Source organism: Cylas formicarius, unplaced genomic scaffold (assembly GCF_029955315.1).
Source record: "Cylas formicarius isolate icCylForm1 unplaced genomic scaffold, icCylForm1.1 PGA_scaffold_6__28_contigs__length_40554024, whole genome shotgun sequence".
Taxonomy (NCBI): domain Eukaryota; kingdom Metazoa; phylum Arthropoda; class Insecta; order Coleoptera; family Brentidae; genus Cylas; species Cylas formicarius.
Genome location: NW_026844347.1, coordinates 39,086,500 through 39,104,552, shown reverse-complemented (window position 1 = coordinate 39,104,552; position 18,053 = coordinate 39,086,500). Strand labels below are relative to the sequence as shown.

The 18,053-nt window shown below is 39.7% G+C and overlaps 3 protein-coding genes across 3 annotated transcripts; 1 reads left to right on the top strand and 2 right to left on the bottom strand.

Annotated features, from left to right (window-relative positions):
* Positions 1–1,007: 1,007 nt before the first annotated feature.
* LOC132703153 (ran-binding protein 3) lies at positions 1,008–3,986 on the top strand. Its single transcript, XM_060672273.1, has 5 exons — positions 1,008–1,137; positions 1,248–1,316; positions 1,375–2,135; positions 3,319–3,414; positions 3,673–3,986. Exons 1-5 carry the CDS (start codon positions 1,119–1,121, stop codon positions 3,784–3,786), a joined length of 1,059 nt encoding a protein of 352 aa, XP_060528256.1. The 5' UTR covers positions 1,008–1,118; the 3' UTR covers positions 3,787–3,986.
* Positions 3,987–5,409: 1,423 nt separating this feature from the next.
* LOC132702994 (C-terminal-binding protein) lies at positions 5,410–16,572 on the bottom strand. Its single transcript, XM_060671978.1, has 7 exons — positions 16,320–16,572; positions 14,697–15,209; positions 12,023–12,310; positions 10,329–10,638; positions 8,553–8,852; positions 7,998–8,173; positions 5,410–7,333 (listed from the first exon to the last, which is right to left on the bottom strand). Exons 2-7 carry the CDS (start codon positions 14,889–14,891, stop codon positions 7,265–7,267), a joined length of 1,338 nt encoding a protein of 445 aa, XP_060527961.1. The 5' UTR covers positions 14,892–15,209; positions 16,320–16,572; the 3' UTR covers positions 5,410–7,264.
* Positions 16,573–17,111: 539 nt separating this feature from the next.
* Positions 17,112–18,027, bottom strand: LOC132703864 (interaptin-like). The gene is made up of 4 exons (XM_060673379.1): positions 17,853–18,027; positions 17,589–17,799; positions 17,419–17,533; positions 17,112–17,367 (listed from the first exon to the last, which is right to left on the bottom strand). The coding sequence occupies exons 1-4, from the start codon at positions 17,920–17,922 to the stop codon at positions 17,167–17,169; spliced, it is 597 nt and encodes a 198-aa protein (XP_060529362.1). The 5' UTR covers positions 17,923–18,027; the 3' UTR covers positions 17,112–17,166.
* Between the last annotated feature and the right edge of the window lie 26 nt (positions 18,028–18,053).

Sequence of the window (18,053 nt, the reverse complement as noted above, 5' to 3'; positions counted from 1 at the left end):
CTTGTATTTTAAATAAGCTTCCACCTCTTCCTCTTTTTTATCAACTTCGAAAAATTTTTCTTGCAATCGCATGCACAGACCGTCCAGGGTATGCCGTAGAGAGTTGTCTTCCGTGGCGAATGATTCTATTGGAGATATAGAAATTGTCATTGGCCACAGTACCACAGTTGAGACTTAGGTTAGTTTGTTCTGTTGGGAACACTGTTCTTTTTGTGGCCTATGACTAGTCACGTGTTATATAAATGAAGGTTTTCTTCTCGTAACTAAAAAGTACAAACAGATAAACAAGTTGTCTAACGAAACAAACTCTCTCAGCCATATACTGCAAGAGACGATATGTCAGCGACCATGTTGGTTGTTGAATTCCGCAACATCATTGGTGAGTTTTAGATTTTACATCCCACGCATGCGCATGTCCAAAGGACCTCCTCAAAAATTTTTTCATAATTGATTCATAAGTATATCGGAATAGGCAAGGCACGCATGCTAAACAGCGATCTCCACACACTTAATTCGTTTTCCCGGAACATTTAACGTCATCGCCGGATTTTTAGAAAATACTGCCGTAAAATGCTTCTTATTCTTTTTCCGCCAGTTTACGCTATGTTCAAAATTGACGCAAGTAAAGCTAAAGGTTTTGGTCACAAATCGACACATACACAAACGTACACTCCGTTTCAATTTGAGTTTCGAACGACTCGCAAAAAAAAACTTTTCCCACTTGACTTGTACCGGTAGACAATATTTTGAACTTATTCTGCCTAAAGTGAACTGAGATTAAGCGGTGGTGGTATTTTTAAATAATAATCGTCTCTTCGCTCTTCTTTATCAAATCAACAACAAAAAACTGGTCAAAATGGCGTCGGTGTTAGGTTTTATTGGTTAGAAAAGAGTTTTCACGCGTTCATTAATTGGCATATCTCGATATTTTTCCACCGTCGTTTTAAAAATGTATGTATTATTGGCATATGTGCCAATCTAAAGAAAAAATATAAATACAAGGTACATAAAGTTAAGAGAAAAAAATAAAGATTAAGGTCACAGACTACAGCGAGGTTGTCATCGAATTGTGTGATTTGGCTCGTGTTGATGTTTACGTTTTATTCTATGGTGTTGATATGGAGGACGTAGTTTTGGGTAAGTCGATAAAATAAAACGAGTGAAGCTAAATTTTCGTGATAGAAACGACCGCGTTCGCCAGCGTCGAGCGTGCACTGGATCGTAAATCTCTCTTGCGTTGTTTTCAGGTGATGAAACAAAGACGAAGCCTCCTCTAACCATGAAGATCGAAGAATCCAAGGATTCCAACATCAAAGGTTTTAACGATGTCGCGTAGCTAGCTCCGGTAAACGCAGCTTTCTTTTCTTTTTGCAGGAAAGGACGTCGAACAGCTAAAACGCGCTGAATTGGAGCCGGACTCGCTTAAAACGCCGTGCTTGAATCCGCTCGTTTCAACTCAACAAAACAAACCCGTAAAAGGTATATTAAAACCTCCGCAGTTAAGTTTAAGCGGCAATACGCCCAACACCGTGGCCAATTTGCTGAAACAAGCGAACCTGGACAAAGACGCTGATGCAAAAAGATCCAACGGCGAAGTACTCAAATTTGTGCCTCTCAAGACCAACACCCAAATAACAAAGAAAACCGAGACGCCCGCGCCCGCGAGCAACGTGCCCGCGTCGGCGTCGACGACGACGTTCGTGTTCGGTCAAAACTTGGAAGAAAGAGTTATGGCGGCCGAAGCGAAACCCGCAGAAGGACAGTCTTTGGGCGCCAGTTCGAACGGAGTGAGTGATATGTTGTTTAGTTCGGCGGTAAAGAACGACGTTGCAAAGGACTGTCCGGCCGATTCAAGCAAAGCGAAATCTCTTAGCGACTCGGCCAGGGAGTACGAGGAAATGCGGGCGTGCAAAAGGAAATATGATGCCGTCGAGGTCAAGACTGGCGAGGAGGAAGAAACTAACGTGTTGAGCTTGTCGTGTAAATTGTTTTCATTCGACAAGGATTCGAGTACTTGGCACGAGCGGGGCAGAGGGACGCTCAGGTTGAACGATTTCGAGGTGGACGAAAACATGACTGGCAGCAGGCTCGTGTTCAGGACCACCGGCAGCCTTAGGGTTATATTAAATACCAAGGTAGGATACACCTAGGGAATTTTGTTTTACCGCAATAGCCATTAACAGTGAAATAGAATCGCCTAATTATTATTGATATTAATTTTTATATCTTAACCTAAATTACTATTATAATACACTAGGTCAAAAAATCAATTTCCAATATAGGTTTTTTTGTGAAAAATAATAACCGAAATACATGGAGTTATATATAGAGTGGGTCAAATTTAATACCTTTAGAGGGAAACTCTCCTGTTTAAAGGCATAGAAAACTGATGTCCGATTCTCAAGCTCCATTTTCACAATAAACTTAACGGTAAAACTACACACGGATATCTAGTGCAGTTTCACATTGATAGCCTGTTAATAATTTTTAATAACAATTTAATGGTATTTTATAAAATAATAAGCAATCAACTAAAAATTCAATGTTTTATATGAAAAAACATAGCGCACTTGATATTTTGCATGGGTTTTCTTGGAAATTTTGTATTTTGAACAAGTAGGTTTTGGAGCGTGCACAGTATAGAAAGCAATACGCTACGTTTTAGTTAAACCTTTAGGTAAACATTTTTCGAGGAACCACTTGCACTTTTGATACTGTGCGGAATGTGTCTGCTTAAATTCATCTAACGTTTTTTGCTGATCTTTCTAGTGTCTTGAACTTTCGTGTTTGGAGTTTTCTTTGGCCGCTATTAATTAGGTTCTTCTTCTTCTTTTACTTCTGTTGGCCACGATTAATTAGGTTTGGGTTGCAATCCTCCGAAAAGTTCTCTACGAGCCGTTTTCTCTTGGGATACTGATCGTAGTACAAACCACTTGCGGTCTGCATTATTTGCAAAACCAAAAACCTGACGTACCAATAACACGATTCACAGTTTGACAGTTCGTTTATAGTATTTCCTCCGTCCAAAGCCTACTGGTGCGAGGTGGTATTTTAAATAAAACCATACCAATATGTCACACAAAAACGGGTTAACTTATATTTTTTAGATACACGCATTTAAAATTTTGTTTTAATACGACGGAGGAATTTCAGTAAAAAATATTTGTTGTGATCTTGTGATTAGCGGTATCTTGTCAAAAGCGCCACCTGGCGATATAACCGACCGCCTTAACTATGTGCGGCGTTGCCGGTCGTTGCAAAGTTTCAACGACCGCCGGAATTTGTCGCGCTTACGATGTTTTTTTTTACCGCGTGCAGATTTGGGCGGAAATGACGATCGAAAAGGCGAGCGACAAGAGTATCCGGCTCACCGCTCTCGACTCCAACGGCGAAGTGAAAATATTTTTAATCATGGTGAGTAGCAAACTCTTGATTGGAACCTTCGGCACTGCACTAACACACAATAACGCGTTTTACCACAAACCGAAACTCAATTTTACGTACTCGATGCGCGTTTCGCCAACCAAGTTGGCATCTTCAGGAGAAGATTAAAATTTGTTTAGTTAGTTTTAATCTTCTCCTGAAGATGCCAACTTGCGTATTGTGTGTTATGGTGAGTAGCGCGCTCGCGCAGACTTGCGCAATTGGCAACGTCGTTTGACTTTCCCGCAGGCAACTATCGAAGACGCCAGGCATTTGTATGCGCACCTGAAGCCGCGTCTAGAAAAGGAAGTGCTGGCCCAGAAACGTCCGAAAACCAGCTCGGACGAAGGCGAGACGAAATGATGGCGTCTTCTTTTCCGGGCGGTTTTTTTTTCGCGACGCTTCTAGCACGTTTCGAGCGACATGGCATTTCGTTGTATATTTTATACTTTAACCGACGGGGCGACAACAGTTGAAATCGTTTTGTAATTCCACTTGGTTTGTTATTATTTAAGCATCAAATAAACAATGTGATCGGCAACGGGACTTTTCGTTTGCGTTTCAACCTTAAAATGTCACCAAACTTACCGGGTAACTATAAACAAAAAAAATTGGAGAAAGTCCATCCAACATGCGCATGCGCGGCATTTAAAATGTCGTTTTTAACCAATGATCTTGCTTCATTCAACAACCAACATGGCCGCTGACATATCGTCCGTCTGTTTGCATGCGGCATTATTACGGCTGTATTTTCTGAAAATATGCCCGGACCTCGTTAAATGTTTAGGAAAAACGAGTTCAGTTTGTGGAAATCGAGCAACGTGAATGTTATTTGTGAAGCCGCTCTATAGCTAAAAGGAAACAACTATTTTTTCAAATAAAGGCGTCGCTTCCTTCAACAACCAACATGGCCGCTGACAGATCGTCAATATGTTTGGATGCTGTACTTTCTCAAAACGTGTTAGGTTAGTAGTAGTGCCATTATCTTATCTAATAATTATATGGCCACCAAAAACACCATTTTTCAAAAACTGTTTACGAGACCAAAAAAATTCTTGAACCAGAAGAAGCAGAAGATACGGCCCTATGAATAGTGACAATTTTTCAAAAATACACAGCGTGCGCCGCAAATTCAAAAAAACTGAAAAATGGGTCCTCCTATTATTAAAAATTGGCTATAATTGACAACTATGATTCAGATCTCACTTTTTTTATATTATGATATAGCCCGCATAGATAGCAAAACCTTTTGTATTTAAGGTTTTCACCTATTGTACAGGGTGTTCCCGATATTCCGTGCTAAATGAGAAATGTGTTGGGTGTCCTAAATTTGCAGATATCAACTTAAAATTTAGCAGAGAAGTAAAAGTCCATGTCCACATTTAAACCGTAGAAATTGGGTGTAATCAAATCTTACGAAGTATTTTTTAAATATAGTAGATTTTTTTTTGGTCATTTTAGCTTCGAGAAAAATATGTTCTCCTCCATAATCGTTCATCCGATTGGCAAAATTCTTTAACCGGCAGACGCAAATGATTCATTTATTTCAGGAATTTTTTCGATTATATACAGGGTTTTCAAATTGTAGGCAAAAATCTAAAAGACCTAGAAAATTGTTTTTCTACAGAGTAAATTATTAGACGCAAACCAAAAATCGTAAAAAATATGGCTAATTGAAATGTGAACTGCGTGATGTGGACATTTTTCAAATTGGTGTCTTCTGCAACTTTCTCACTATAATTTTAAACAAAGTCCAAAATCGCTGTATCTGCTCATATTTCTTTTTTCTTAACTGTTGTTTACCAATTTGCTGTTATACCATAACTTAAAAAACAAACCGCATTGATTTTGAGATAATTTTCCGATTTTTCAAGTCTTCCAAAATCCTGTTACGGATTTTGCCCCATCGAACCACTGTCTCGGGAGTGCCGCAAGGCTCCTACTTTGGACGCCGGGAATAACGAGGGAAAAGGAACAAACAACACCCATATTTGAATATTTTTATTACTAAAAGTCGTTATTCTATTCTACAATTTTTCATTTTGCTCTCCATGAATTTGGAACAATACCTTAAAAAAAAAAAAAGAAGAAGGGGAAAACCGAAAACGACCAGAGAAACGCGAAACGCGCGTGCCCGGCACAAAAAATAAGGGTCCTCTCCCGGCTTCGACGCGTCACAATATTTTTCTCTCTTTTTTTTTTTAATATTTAGGCACTGCAAAACTTTTTTGCAACATAAACGTCCGTCGGACCGGTTAACGACGGGGGAAAAATTACAATAATAATAATAATAACCACCCCTCTCCTGCGCGACCTCTAGCTAATCTAATGAAAAATACTCGGAAACACTGATGATGGATCCGCGCGATCCTACACGCCTGCGCCACTCTCTCTCTCTCTCTCTCTCTCTCTCTCTCTCTCTCTCTCTCTCTCTCACCCGCTGCATCTGCCACACTCCCAACTATTTATTGATTTATTTGTTTGTTTGTTTTGCCGTTCAAGATTTTGGACTCCAAGCGTTTACTGCGACGACGACGATGATGATGGATGATATAGCATTTATATACAAACTAAACTAAAAAAAGTATATAAAATTCGGGGGGCCCCCTCCAAGCGCATTACGATATTTAAGCGGGCGGTTTCGGGCAAGATAAAAATCGAAAAGTGAAACAGACAGTGGCGTACCTAAAAAATAGCCTGCTGTTTTTATACCCCTGTCTTGATGGATGACATTTTTCTCAGGCTAAATGTTAAAAACGTTGCCCATTTTGTCAAGTCCTTTGTGGTGAACATGGAGAAATGGTGAAATGGTGCATAGGCGACTTTATGAAACGCGTCAGTCATTGAGACCAGAGAACGGTTTTTGAATCAAAAAATTAGATAAATGTGGCACATTTCACTCAGAAACTACCATTTTGCAAGCGTCATAAAAGTAAAACGGAAATGCGCGAATTCGCGGATAATCGAGGCTCTACTGTACCGAACAAAAAAAAAATTGTTATTTCGGTTAAAACGTTCCGATGAAAAAATGTTTACAAAATCAAAATATTTGTCGCATTAAGAGCTCAGAAGCTACAGGTACTATTCAAAATCGACGCACACCAATTTTTTTTTGTAATGCGCCTTCAATAATCAAAATTGGACAGCCGGCACAATCCGTTCCATGACAAATCCGCTCACCCGGGTAATTTCATTATTTATGGTCAGTGTTAACGTTTACTTGGGCAGAATTAACGGATAATCGAGGATGTACTGTACCTGTCAGCACCTCACCTTTCATTTTTTGACCTCCCTGTATTGTTTTCATCTTGGCCTGCGCCCTCACGCTTAAAAACCGCAACCTACTTCTTAGGAAGCGCCGCGAATACGACCGACAACGCGAAACCACGCCCCCCTCACGCCGTCCCGTTATGTACACCGAGTCACTAACTCCCCCTATCAAACCTACGCATGCGCATGCGCGATTCGCGTTGCCGTACGCTGTCTGCGTCTGTGTGTTTATGGTGTGTATATGTGTGTGTGTGTGTGCCTGTGATGTAGTAAGAGAGGATTGTTTTTTTTTCGTCTCTCTGGTTATTACACGATATGTATGATGCCTTATTTAAACTGAAATATAAAATAGATGAAAAATATATATATATAGAGTCCCAGAACGAAATGGCTCGCATTTCACACTACCCCCGCGCACTCTTTGCGTCCCCGCAGTACCGTCCGATATATATATTTATATGTATGTATATAACAAGGGTGCTGTTTAGACACCAGGTCCACGCGGCTGGCTGCTTGGCTTTTTTTTGTTTTGAATGTTTTTTTTTCTTTATTGTTGTCGCGCGTTTCCGTGTTAATGCACTTCCGAGGGCTCGGGCTTCGGCGCGTGATGATTGGCCGCCACTTCCGGGGTGCTGATGGGCTACGGGGCGAAAGAAACAACGTTAGAAGGCCTCGAAACGTCCGTCGCCGCACATTTGAACTACCGCCGTCGGTTATAACATCATAACCACTTACGTAGGGTAGCAGAATGAAAAAAAAAAAAAAAAAAGCAAATTCTGATAAATGATAAAAGTAAATATATATGTGCTTAATGGTTAAAATAAAATTAGATTGTAATTAGTCCGGAATTGTCCCTGATCTATAACTTTTGAGAGAGATAGAAAAAGCAGGGGCCGATGAAGCAATTTTTTTTTTTTGGATGCTTGTCAATTTTATGGGATTGGCGCGAAAAAACCATATTTCCGTCACGACTTGGCAACAATGCCGATTTCCCTGAATAAATGAAATATTAGATTAAAAAAAAAGTGGTTCTCTCCACCTGCCTAGTGACGTCAAAACCAACGGAGTATCGTTTTTCATGTATATTTAAAAGTGCCCGTCTATTCTGGCGTCGATTAAAAACGACTAAATAAAAACGAGTATTATAATGAAAAAAAATTTTTTTCATGCGACCAGAACGTAGATTTGTATAACTTTTAATACAAAATTTCCATATTTCCGTCACGACTTGGCAACAGTGCCGATTTCCCTGACGCGCGACGGACTTTCTATGGTAAAAGTTGGGTGCCTCCGAGCGCACTTACCAGAGCGTGGGGCGGCACGGGGACCGGACCGACGGGGGGCGCGGGCTGGGGCGTCGGCGGGGCCGCGTTGGGCGTCACCGTGTGGGGGGCCTCGTGCGGCGTTGTCGAGTGGGCCTGCTGCACCGGCAGAGCGCCGCCGCTCTGGTAGTAGCCGCCGTTTACGCCCGCCGGCGACACTGTGTAAAAAAAAGGGGGGCGTCGAATCTGCCCATCTGGGGCCAGAAAGACACCGGTCTTCCGATCGATAGAGACTTTTTCGGCTAATTTGTGCTGGTGCTGACCAATTGGCTAGTCAAATTCGATCAAAATGTCTTAAATAATATTATCTGTCATTAGTAGGGTTGTGTAAGGACCGGTCATTTTTTTTGTGTCAATTGACCGAAATCGCTTTAAAAATACCATGGAATTTATATTTATTTATTTTTCTGAGACCTAAATGGAATCGCTAACTATATCTGTAAAAGTCACCAGCCCGGATCGCATTTGAAAATTGCAAATAATTTCGCCTCGATCTCCATCGACCGGCATGCGGGGAGGGGAGGGGGTTACCTGTACCTTCGGGATATGAGCCCGGGCCCATAAAGTACTCCTTGTTGACGCAGTTGCGCAGGCATTCGGGTATCCGGCCCATGATCGCGCGTCTGATCTCGCTGGCCGCCATTTCGCGCAGCTCGGTGGCGCTCGCGTCGCTGTAGAAGGCCGCGTGGGGCGTGCACAGCACATTTGGCGCGTCCTTGAGGGGCCCCGTGAACACGTTATACGGCTCGTTCTCGTGGACGTCGAGCGCAGCGGCCCTGATCCGGCCCTGCTTCAGCGCCTGCGCGAGGGCGTCGTCGTCGACGAGGCCGCCCCGCGCTGCGACCCGCCAAAACGGTAAACCGTACGTCGAACATACCGTGCGAATGTAAAATCAAATGCGTGTTTCCACTTGTTTTACGTTGTCCAGCAGTTCAAATGAAGCAATCGTTTGGTCAGAGCGGCTCGGAAGCTTTTGTCCCGCCGAATAGTTCAGTTGAACCGTTAGATAGGTTAACGCGTCCTCGACGCTTTGGTTTCGAGTAGTTCAACTGAACCATTACGAGACTTTTGCTTAGCCGGGCAGTTCAAATGAACCAATCGCTTAGTTAGCACGTCTTCAAGGATTTTGTTTCGCCGAATAGTTCAACTGAACCATTAGGTAGGTTAGCGCGTCCTCAAGACTAGTTGAAATGTACCTTATCGAGTGCTTCAAACAAACTGATCTATGCGCTAGAGCGTCCGTTTCCAAAGGTTTTATTTAACCGAGCAGTTCAAACAGAACGAATCGGTAAATTAGCAACGTCTTCAAGACTTTTGACTCGCCGAGTGGTTGAAATTTACTATTCGCTCTCTTAGCGCGTCTCCAAGTCTTAGTTCAAATGCACCAATCGTTAGGTTAGCGTCGCTTTTGCCCGGCCGAGTAGTTCAATTGAACCGTTATGCAGGTTAGCGCGCCTTTCCAAGGATTTCAGGGTCGAGTAGTTCAAATAAAGCAATCTACGGACTAGAGCGGCTTTTTTTTTTTTTGCTTAACCAGTCAGTTCAAACTAACCAATTTCTAAGTTAGTACCACTTCATTCAAAAAGTATATTTTTTATACATTATTTTTTATTTCTAGGTTAATTAATTTTTAATTACGAATACAAAAATTTGAAACCTGAAACCTGAAATGTTTGTGTCAAATCTGGCGTAGCAATTTGGGATGGTGATTTGCCCCTCTTTCTAGTCGATAAAAAAAAATACAATCAGAGCCAAATAGAAAAAAAAAGCAGAGAAAATATTTTTTAAAACCGTATCTTACGTCTTACATTTTGTAACCTTAAAAATGCCAACTGACTGTGTCGCATTCGACAAACGAACGGAATACCTACTCCAAAAAATCCGAATGAAACGTATCACTAATAAAGTCGGTCTAATTTTATGCTTAGGTCGCTCTTGCAGTCACCAACCGAACTTTTGTCAAAACTGGTTACTCTGTAAATTATTTAAAGATGATTTATTTTGCCAAGGCTTTTGCTTCGTAGACTAGTTCAAATTAACATTTTGATTGGTTCATTGAACTTAATTGACGGGGTGTCTCCAAGACTAGTCTTTGTGAGTAGTTCAAACGGACCACCCGACGGTTAGACCGTCTGCAAGGTCCCCTTGCGTTTGAGAGTAGTTCAAATGGTCCAATCGGCATTCGCGGCTCTTCGAAGCCTTCACTAATTCAAATGAACAGATAAAATAGCCGGGAAAAGCCGCAGATAAAATATCTACGCAAGATCTATACTTTATCTATAGGTCGGGTAGTTCAAACGCTCGTCCGCCTACCTGTGTTGACGAGAAACGCGCCCGGCCGCATCTGCTTGATGGTGAACTCGTTGATCAGATGATGGTTGTGCTCGTTGAGCGTACAATGCAGGGATACGCAGTCAGACTGGAACAGCAGGTCCTGCAGCGTGTACACCCGCGTCAGTCCGAGACTCTTCTCGATACCGTCGGGCAGGTACGGGTCGTAGAAGATGACGTTGAAACCGAACGCCTTGGCTCGCAGAGCGACTGCGGAGCCGATCCGGCCCAGACCGACGATGCCCAGCGTGTCGCCTCGTATCCGCGCACAACCCTGAGCTGCCTCGCGGACCTGCGCAATGACAAATCGCGTCGTCGTAAAGGATAGTCGCGAATCAGAAAAAAGTAGTTCAAATGCATCCGACCGCGAAGAAAATTACTTTTCGAAACGGGGCGCACAAATAATTACCATTGTTCACTTGAACTACCGCCGTAAACAGGCCCATTTTTCGGAATTTTAGTAAAAAAGACATATAGATACATTTTTTTGAGCGACGTTGGTGATCATTACATAATGGTGCCGGGTTATTACAATATCGTACATTTCTACTTTTAATATCGTCTTAAATAAGATTTGTTTGAAGTTCATGTATAAATTTTGCCTTTTTTTGCCGTAATCCTTGCCTCACTGCAAGTTTTGCCCCCTTTTTGTAGAATGTGTTGATCATCTGTATTGGTATTTGAAGAGTTTGATGATTTCACTACTGCTGAAGTTAGTTTTTCAAATTTTTGAATGTTTGATACTGGGTGGAAGGTAAACAAAGATTTCCAGCATTGTCAACATGGAACAAGATGGAAGCAATGCAAGATGCAGAAACAGAAGAGTCTTATTCATTTGATCTATTACTTTACGGGTATGGTGATTTCTTTCTTGAAGTAAACTTGAACTAGATTTATAATTTATAATAGAAATTTATAACCAAAGGGGTTTTTGGCATGATCGGATATTTTAACAAAATTATGGATAACATTATTGTTGACTGTCCAACTCCAGTCATATTTGAACACGTTTCAACTAGTTTTCCACTAATTTTGCCAGTCTTGGAACCTTTGACGATCAACCTAGGTCCAATGCTACGAGGTGTGTTCAAAAAGTAAGTGGACTTTCGTCTTGTGTGATCGACGATTTTCTGTCAAAAAAAAAATGGAATAAAGAATTTGCATAAAATTTTGTAAAAAAAAAGTGCTGCAAAACATTTGCAATGTTGACAACGGCATATGGTGAACCTACTTAGAGCAAAAAAAAATGTTTGTAAGTGGTACAAGAAGCGAAACAAATCGGGTGGAAAAATCATTATTAGAGTAGTGGCTGAGGAGGTCGTTATCTCTATTGCAATTTTTTCCGAAGTTTTGGACATTAAACGTGTAGCAGCAAAATTTGTTGCGAAACTGGTTAATTTTGAACAAAAGGACCGTCGAAGGGGCATCGCTCCAGAGCTGTTGAACGTCAGTGATGATCCTGAATCGCCAAGACTGAAAAAAGCACGTCAAGTTCTATCAAACGTTCAAGGCTATACCAGAAATGCTCCCAGGATTACTTTGATAAACAAATAAATAAAAAATCGATCTTTCATGACGGGATAAAAAAAAATCGAAACATTAAGAAATAGGGAGGAATGGGTACCATTTTCTATTTTCTTTTTGATGAAACCCTTACGTCCGGTATTTTTCCGTACCTGTTCGGGTCCGGTAAACTTTTTCCCCTCCCTGACCATGTTGGCCAGCCAATACGTTCGCCTGTAAAGGTTCAGTATGAGACACAGGGTAGTGTCGGCGACCTCTTCGACCCCGTAACCCGGTACGTTGCACACGGCGATCCCCAATTCGCCGGCCGCTTTCACGTCGATGTTGTCCACACCGCTACCGATGCGCACTATGATCCGCAACGTTTTGAACTTTTCGAGGTCCTCCTTCGTCAGGATGATAGTGTGCCACATCAGGGCGCCGACGGCCTCGTTCAAAACCTTAAAAAAAAAACACGCGCAAAACGAAACATGAAGATTTCTTGTTTCCACGTTTTTTTCTGGGTTGTTCTCCTTTCTCTTTTCTCTGATTTTAATTTGGAAAGCCTCAAATATTACAAGTTTTTTATGCGGTAAACTACCCCCAATTTTTGATGTTTTTTTTTTAATTTCCACCGCGTTTGAAATTTTTGCAATTTTTCGATGTTCTCCTATTCAATTTTTTTTTTTCATAAACAATACAAGTTTCACTTTTAACAATTTTTTCCTACACTTTTCAAACATACTTTTTGATGTTTTTCTATTTACATCGATGTTTTCCCAAAAACAGAAACTAGTTTAACGATTGACACATTTTAAATTTTTTCTAACGGTTTTTAACCAATTTTTCTAATTGTCTATTTAAATACATTTTTCCCATAAACAAGACGAGTTTAACTCCAGCACAAATTTTATTTTTTCCTACGCTTTTAAACATTTTTTTCAATTTTTCCATGTTTCCCTATTTAAATTATTTTTTTACGATAAACAAGACAAATTTTACTTTTAACAATTTTTTGCTACAATTTTCAAAAACATTTTTCTATTTACGTCGATTTTTTGCCAAAAACAGAAGCTAGTTTAAGGATTGACACATTTCAATTTTTTTCTAACTGTTTTTAACCAATTTTTCTAATTGTCCATTTCAATTGATTTTTCCAATAACAAGACGAGTATCATTTTTTAACACATTTTAAATATTTTTCCTACGCTTTCCAACAACATTTTTTCAATTTTTCGATATTTTCCTATTCAAATTATTCTTTTCCCATAAACAAAACGAGTTTCACTTTTAGCGCATTTTTCATTTTTTTCCAAGAACATTTTTTTCAATTTTTCGATATTTTCACATTTAAATTCATTTTTTCCCATAAACAGTTTCACTTTTAAAGCATTTAAAAAAAATTGCAAATGGTTTTTAAGGATATTTTTTCAATTTTTCGCTGTTTTTTATTCAAATTTCAAATTTTTGCCAACGGTTTTCAAAATTTTCTTAATTTTTCAATTCAATGTTTTTCAATTTTTATTATATTTTTTCATAAATTTTAATTTTTTTCCAACGCTTTTAGTTTATTTTTTCGATGTTTTTCTATGTTAATTGATTTTTTGTTTCCCAAAAATAAGAAAAAAATCTTTTGATCCTTGTATTTTTTACGAAAACTAGACAAGTTTTATTTTTAACACTTTTCGACGACATTTTCTCAATTTTTCGATGTTTTTCTATTTTTATTTTATTTTTTTCATAAATAGGTAACACATTTTTAAAAATTTTTCCAACGCCTTTTAACGTAATTTGTGCAATTTTTCAGTCTTGTTTTTCAAGACAAGAGACTTTTCCTACTTGTATAATTTTAATTTTTATTTATTTTTTTTTTCAATAAACAAGCTTTATTTTCAAATTTTGTATATTTTTTTTCCAACACATTTTTTTCACATAAACAATACCAGTTTTATTTTCCACATATTCCTAATACTTTCCAACACTTTTCAACTTTTCTACATTTCCATATTTTAATCGATTTTTTTCCCATAACCGAGACAAATTTTTGTTTTCAAAATAATTTGATTTTTTTTCAACGTCCACGTTTTTTAATTATAATTATTACAGCGTGTAATATTACGATTTTTTATGTTAATTGATTTCTTTTTCCACAAACAAGCCAGATTTTTAACAAATTTTAAAATTTTTAAAAAACGTTCTTTTAATTTCAATTTTTTAGCCATAAAAAATGCAAGTTTCATTTTTTTTTGAACGTTACCTTAATATTAATCTTTCGGTATTTTTTTCAATAAACCAGCTTTATTTTTAACACACTTTTAAGTTTTTCCCAACTCATTTAACCACGTTTTTAATTTTTTTGATATTTTTCTATTTTTATTGAATTTTTCAACCAAAATTTTATTTTCCAATTCTTTTTCATTGTTCTATTTTAAGAACAATTTGAATTTTTTCCAAGTTTTTTATTTTAATTATTACTTCCGACACGTTGCTAATTTTTTTTCTACCCGTTATTCGAATATCAATTTTGAGCGTTCTCTTAATTTAAATTTCCAAACATACGAAAAATTACAATTTACGTTTTTGCAAATAAATTATAGACTCTTAAGAAAGTGTTTTTATATACTCCATTTTTCTACTGCAACTCGATAGCCACTATCGACGACTTTTTAACTAATTTTATTTTCCCACAAATACGTTCTATTTTCCCCGAACTATGCAACGAAAAAAACATTCTCTCTCTCTCCGAGTGGGGCGAGTCGACCGAGCGGAGCGGCAAGCCGGCCCATTGCGGACCACTAGGCCGGCCAACACCGAGCAACTGACCAAATTAAACTATGATGCACCTACCTTCTCGTGTATTTCGCTGGTGCTCTGAGCGTCGCAGAAAGCGACCGTCGCGACGTCTTTCAGGATCGGCATCTCGATCGAGCAGTCGCGTCCGTCGAGCAGGGCGACCAGGGGACGTGCCTGCATCGGTCCGTTGGCGATCGGGGCGCGCGATTCGAATCTAGGCCTTTTGGGCAACATTTTCCGTTTGTCCATTTAACAGGGGGTGTGTGGGGGTGAGAAAGAGAGAGACACACACAGACGACGTTTGTCTCGACGTTACGTCCTACCCGTACTATACCGACGTCATCAAAGATAAAAAAAGGCAACACTGCTGACGCACCACAGGGACGAAACGTCAGTAAGGGGTACCCGCACGGATCACCACCATGCCACCGCGCACCGCCGCACCGCAGCACCGCCGAGAGAGACAGGGAGTCGCTCGACACGCAAGTAACGGATGGGGGGGCCCCCGGTCTACGGTTAGGAACCGGGACGGCAGACGTCACACCGTACCGTCGAGCCCGGACGAATCTGGAACAGAAACGAAAACGTGACGTCATAATAACAAAGGAAAACTGCGAAGCAACGCTCCCCAGGAGTGACGGTCACTCGGTAAAGTGAACCCCAGAACTCTGAAACGTCAACTACAATTCCCTTTAAGATTGCTTTATTATTCCTTGTCGTCGGTATGGAAAAAAAAAGCACAATTCGTAATGCAAATTTGTTGTTTCAAAACCTTATTGTGCACCAGAAACCGGGAACATTTGTTTTAAATAATTCCCGTCCAGCTTCTTGAATTGGGAGTAGATTTTGGGAAATCTTTGACAATATGACAACAGCGTACATTTCTCGTGTTTTACTTTCCCTCATTCTCTCCGATGATTACATAAAAAAAGGTTATACCTTTTTCCAGATCGGTTATTTAATTTTGTGAAATTATTCAGAATGTCCTGACGCTTCCGGATTTTCCACGGCGGAGAATTTTGCAACAGACCAAAGGGAAACCCGGTTTTTCACTCTTCAAAATGACAAAAATAACGCGGGATCTTGGTTTACAAAAAAAAAATACTGCTTAAGGCTTGAGGTTATAAAACTCGATCTTTGAGTTATTTAAATTGGGAGATAACGGAGACTACTCAAATATCGCACGATTGTCGACAAAACGTTACTCATACAGGTGAAAGTGCGGCGCAGAGATATGATTTCGGTTTTTGTTTACAATTAAAAATAGTCCGAATTGATGTCGACCGCCGTTACGAACCGCGGTACGCCGGGAAATCGGATTTTGTTTGTCGCCGTCCGCGTATTTGAAAAAAATCCGAAACGCGAGGGTGTTTCGCGGGAACCGGCGAAAAAAAAAACGATAAAAATTTTGACGGATCCTCGAATATTTCGCCTCGATAATTTGAAACGGTTCGTCTTATTAAACAAGATCAAAAACGCGGGTAGAAAAAAATCATTTGCTTACATTTCCCAGCGCTCCCCTCCCATTCGGCCGCAAGCTTAACGTTAGCATTCACGCAATTTAAATATCAAAACAAGTGTGTGGCCAAGCACTCGTCATAAACCATTTTCGCACCGTAATCCACAAACAAAATCACCAACGGATCGATTCCGAGCGTTTCGGCCGGTTCGACTTACCATTTAGTTAATTCGCGTAAGAAACAAAGAGAAAGCCTGAGGAGCCACGCTGTTAGGTCCCAACTGGACGACTTTGCAGTGCGGCGGTTTCCAATCCAGACGGGCACTTTTATTTAACGGACACGCGGATTGTCCACGGCGCTAAATTCGGCGCACTCGGCAACGAAAATAATTAACTTTTCGTCAACGCAAAACGTAATATCGTGGAAATATCAACGCACACCTCACTTTTCTCCCCACTTAGGCGAGTCAAAATGGCCGGCAATGTAATGACAAATGTTGCCAACTTTGGCGCTTGAAAACCTGTAAACAGGAAATCGTGTTTGAGCATTTTTTACGAAACGGTTAATGGGGAGACGGTTTTTGCAGCGTACAATTTTTAACTTGGCTTAAACCGTCGTTTAAGAGAGCGACTCTCAAAACTTTGCATCCGAATGGAATATTCTTGTATTTATTTAATATTTATTCATTGACAAAGAATATTGCACAGAATCAACAACTATACCAGGTTAAGTAAAGTTACTGCTGCAACACTCTCAAACTATGCTGTGTTGCCCCAAATAATAAGTTATTAATAAATAATTAACTACATCAATTTGGGTTAAGAGTTGCTCGTATAGACGAGTTTTTGATATATTTTTGTGCATTAGATGAAGTATCGTGCGTCACATGTAATGCTGACCACGGACCACCAAAAACCTTGCTCAATAAATTGTGACGTAGCCGAAACGAAGCCGTACGTCATTTATTTGTATGAGAAACTACGGGTAGGACTAAAAAAACAAATGGAGGTTACATTAAATTTATAAAAATAAATCACTTTACAATTAAAAAAAAGAAACACAAATCATAATGTTAATTCAGACAACTGTTTTTTTAAATCATTGACTTGTTGCCTTGCTTCTTTCAGATCCGGTTTCAAATTTTGATATTTAGCGACTTCCTTAAGCAAAGACTCTTTTTCTTCCCTTAAAGCTTTTAGCCTATCAACGTGCTGATTTATGCTGGTCAGATTGTATTCGGGATCGCTCAACCATGGATACTTTTTCTGCAATCAATTTTTTAAGACAATGAAAACAAACCTCAAATATAGCCTTACTTCAAATTTGGTTAGTTCCCGTTGATATGTGCTCTCTTTTTCTTTCAGCTGATTGATATCTCTCGAAAATGTTTTTAATACATGGTCAAAGTCTTGTCGGCTTTGCTGCGACTGCCTACAAAGTGCACACTTATATACTTAGGTAGAGTGCAGCGAGAAACCCTAAATACTCTTCAAAATATCGCAGGTCTGACGAGATTCTGTTGTTTAAATTGATGAAATACTGAATACTTTTCTTCAAATGGGCCATATACATTTGACAAACTCTCGCTCTGTCCAATTCCAGCACAAATTCACCACTGTCGCCGTCATCCAAATAGGCCGTTAAATATTCCAGGTCGCGAAGTTTAAGCTTCTTAAATATTTCTTCCATCTTCGCGCCTGAAAATATGACTGTGATGAAAAACGCCGACATTTGTTCCACACACCAGTACATTCTTCCTTGTAAAACTTAGCTCTTCGGTCCACTATCGAATGATATTCCTTCAAATCGCCGTCCGACATTTTAGGATATTTTTGTTAGACAATCAAATCTTAACGTAACTTCGACATCAAATTGTTGGTTTCTGCTCCATGAAACGACAGCTGACAGTGACGCCACAGACCATAGAACAGAAACACTCAAACTAACGGAT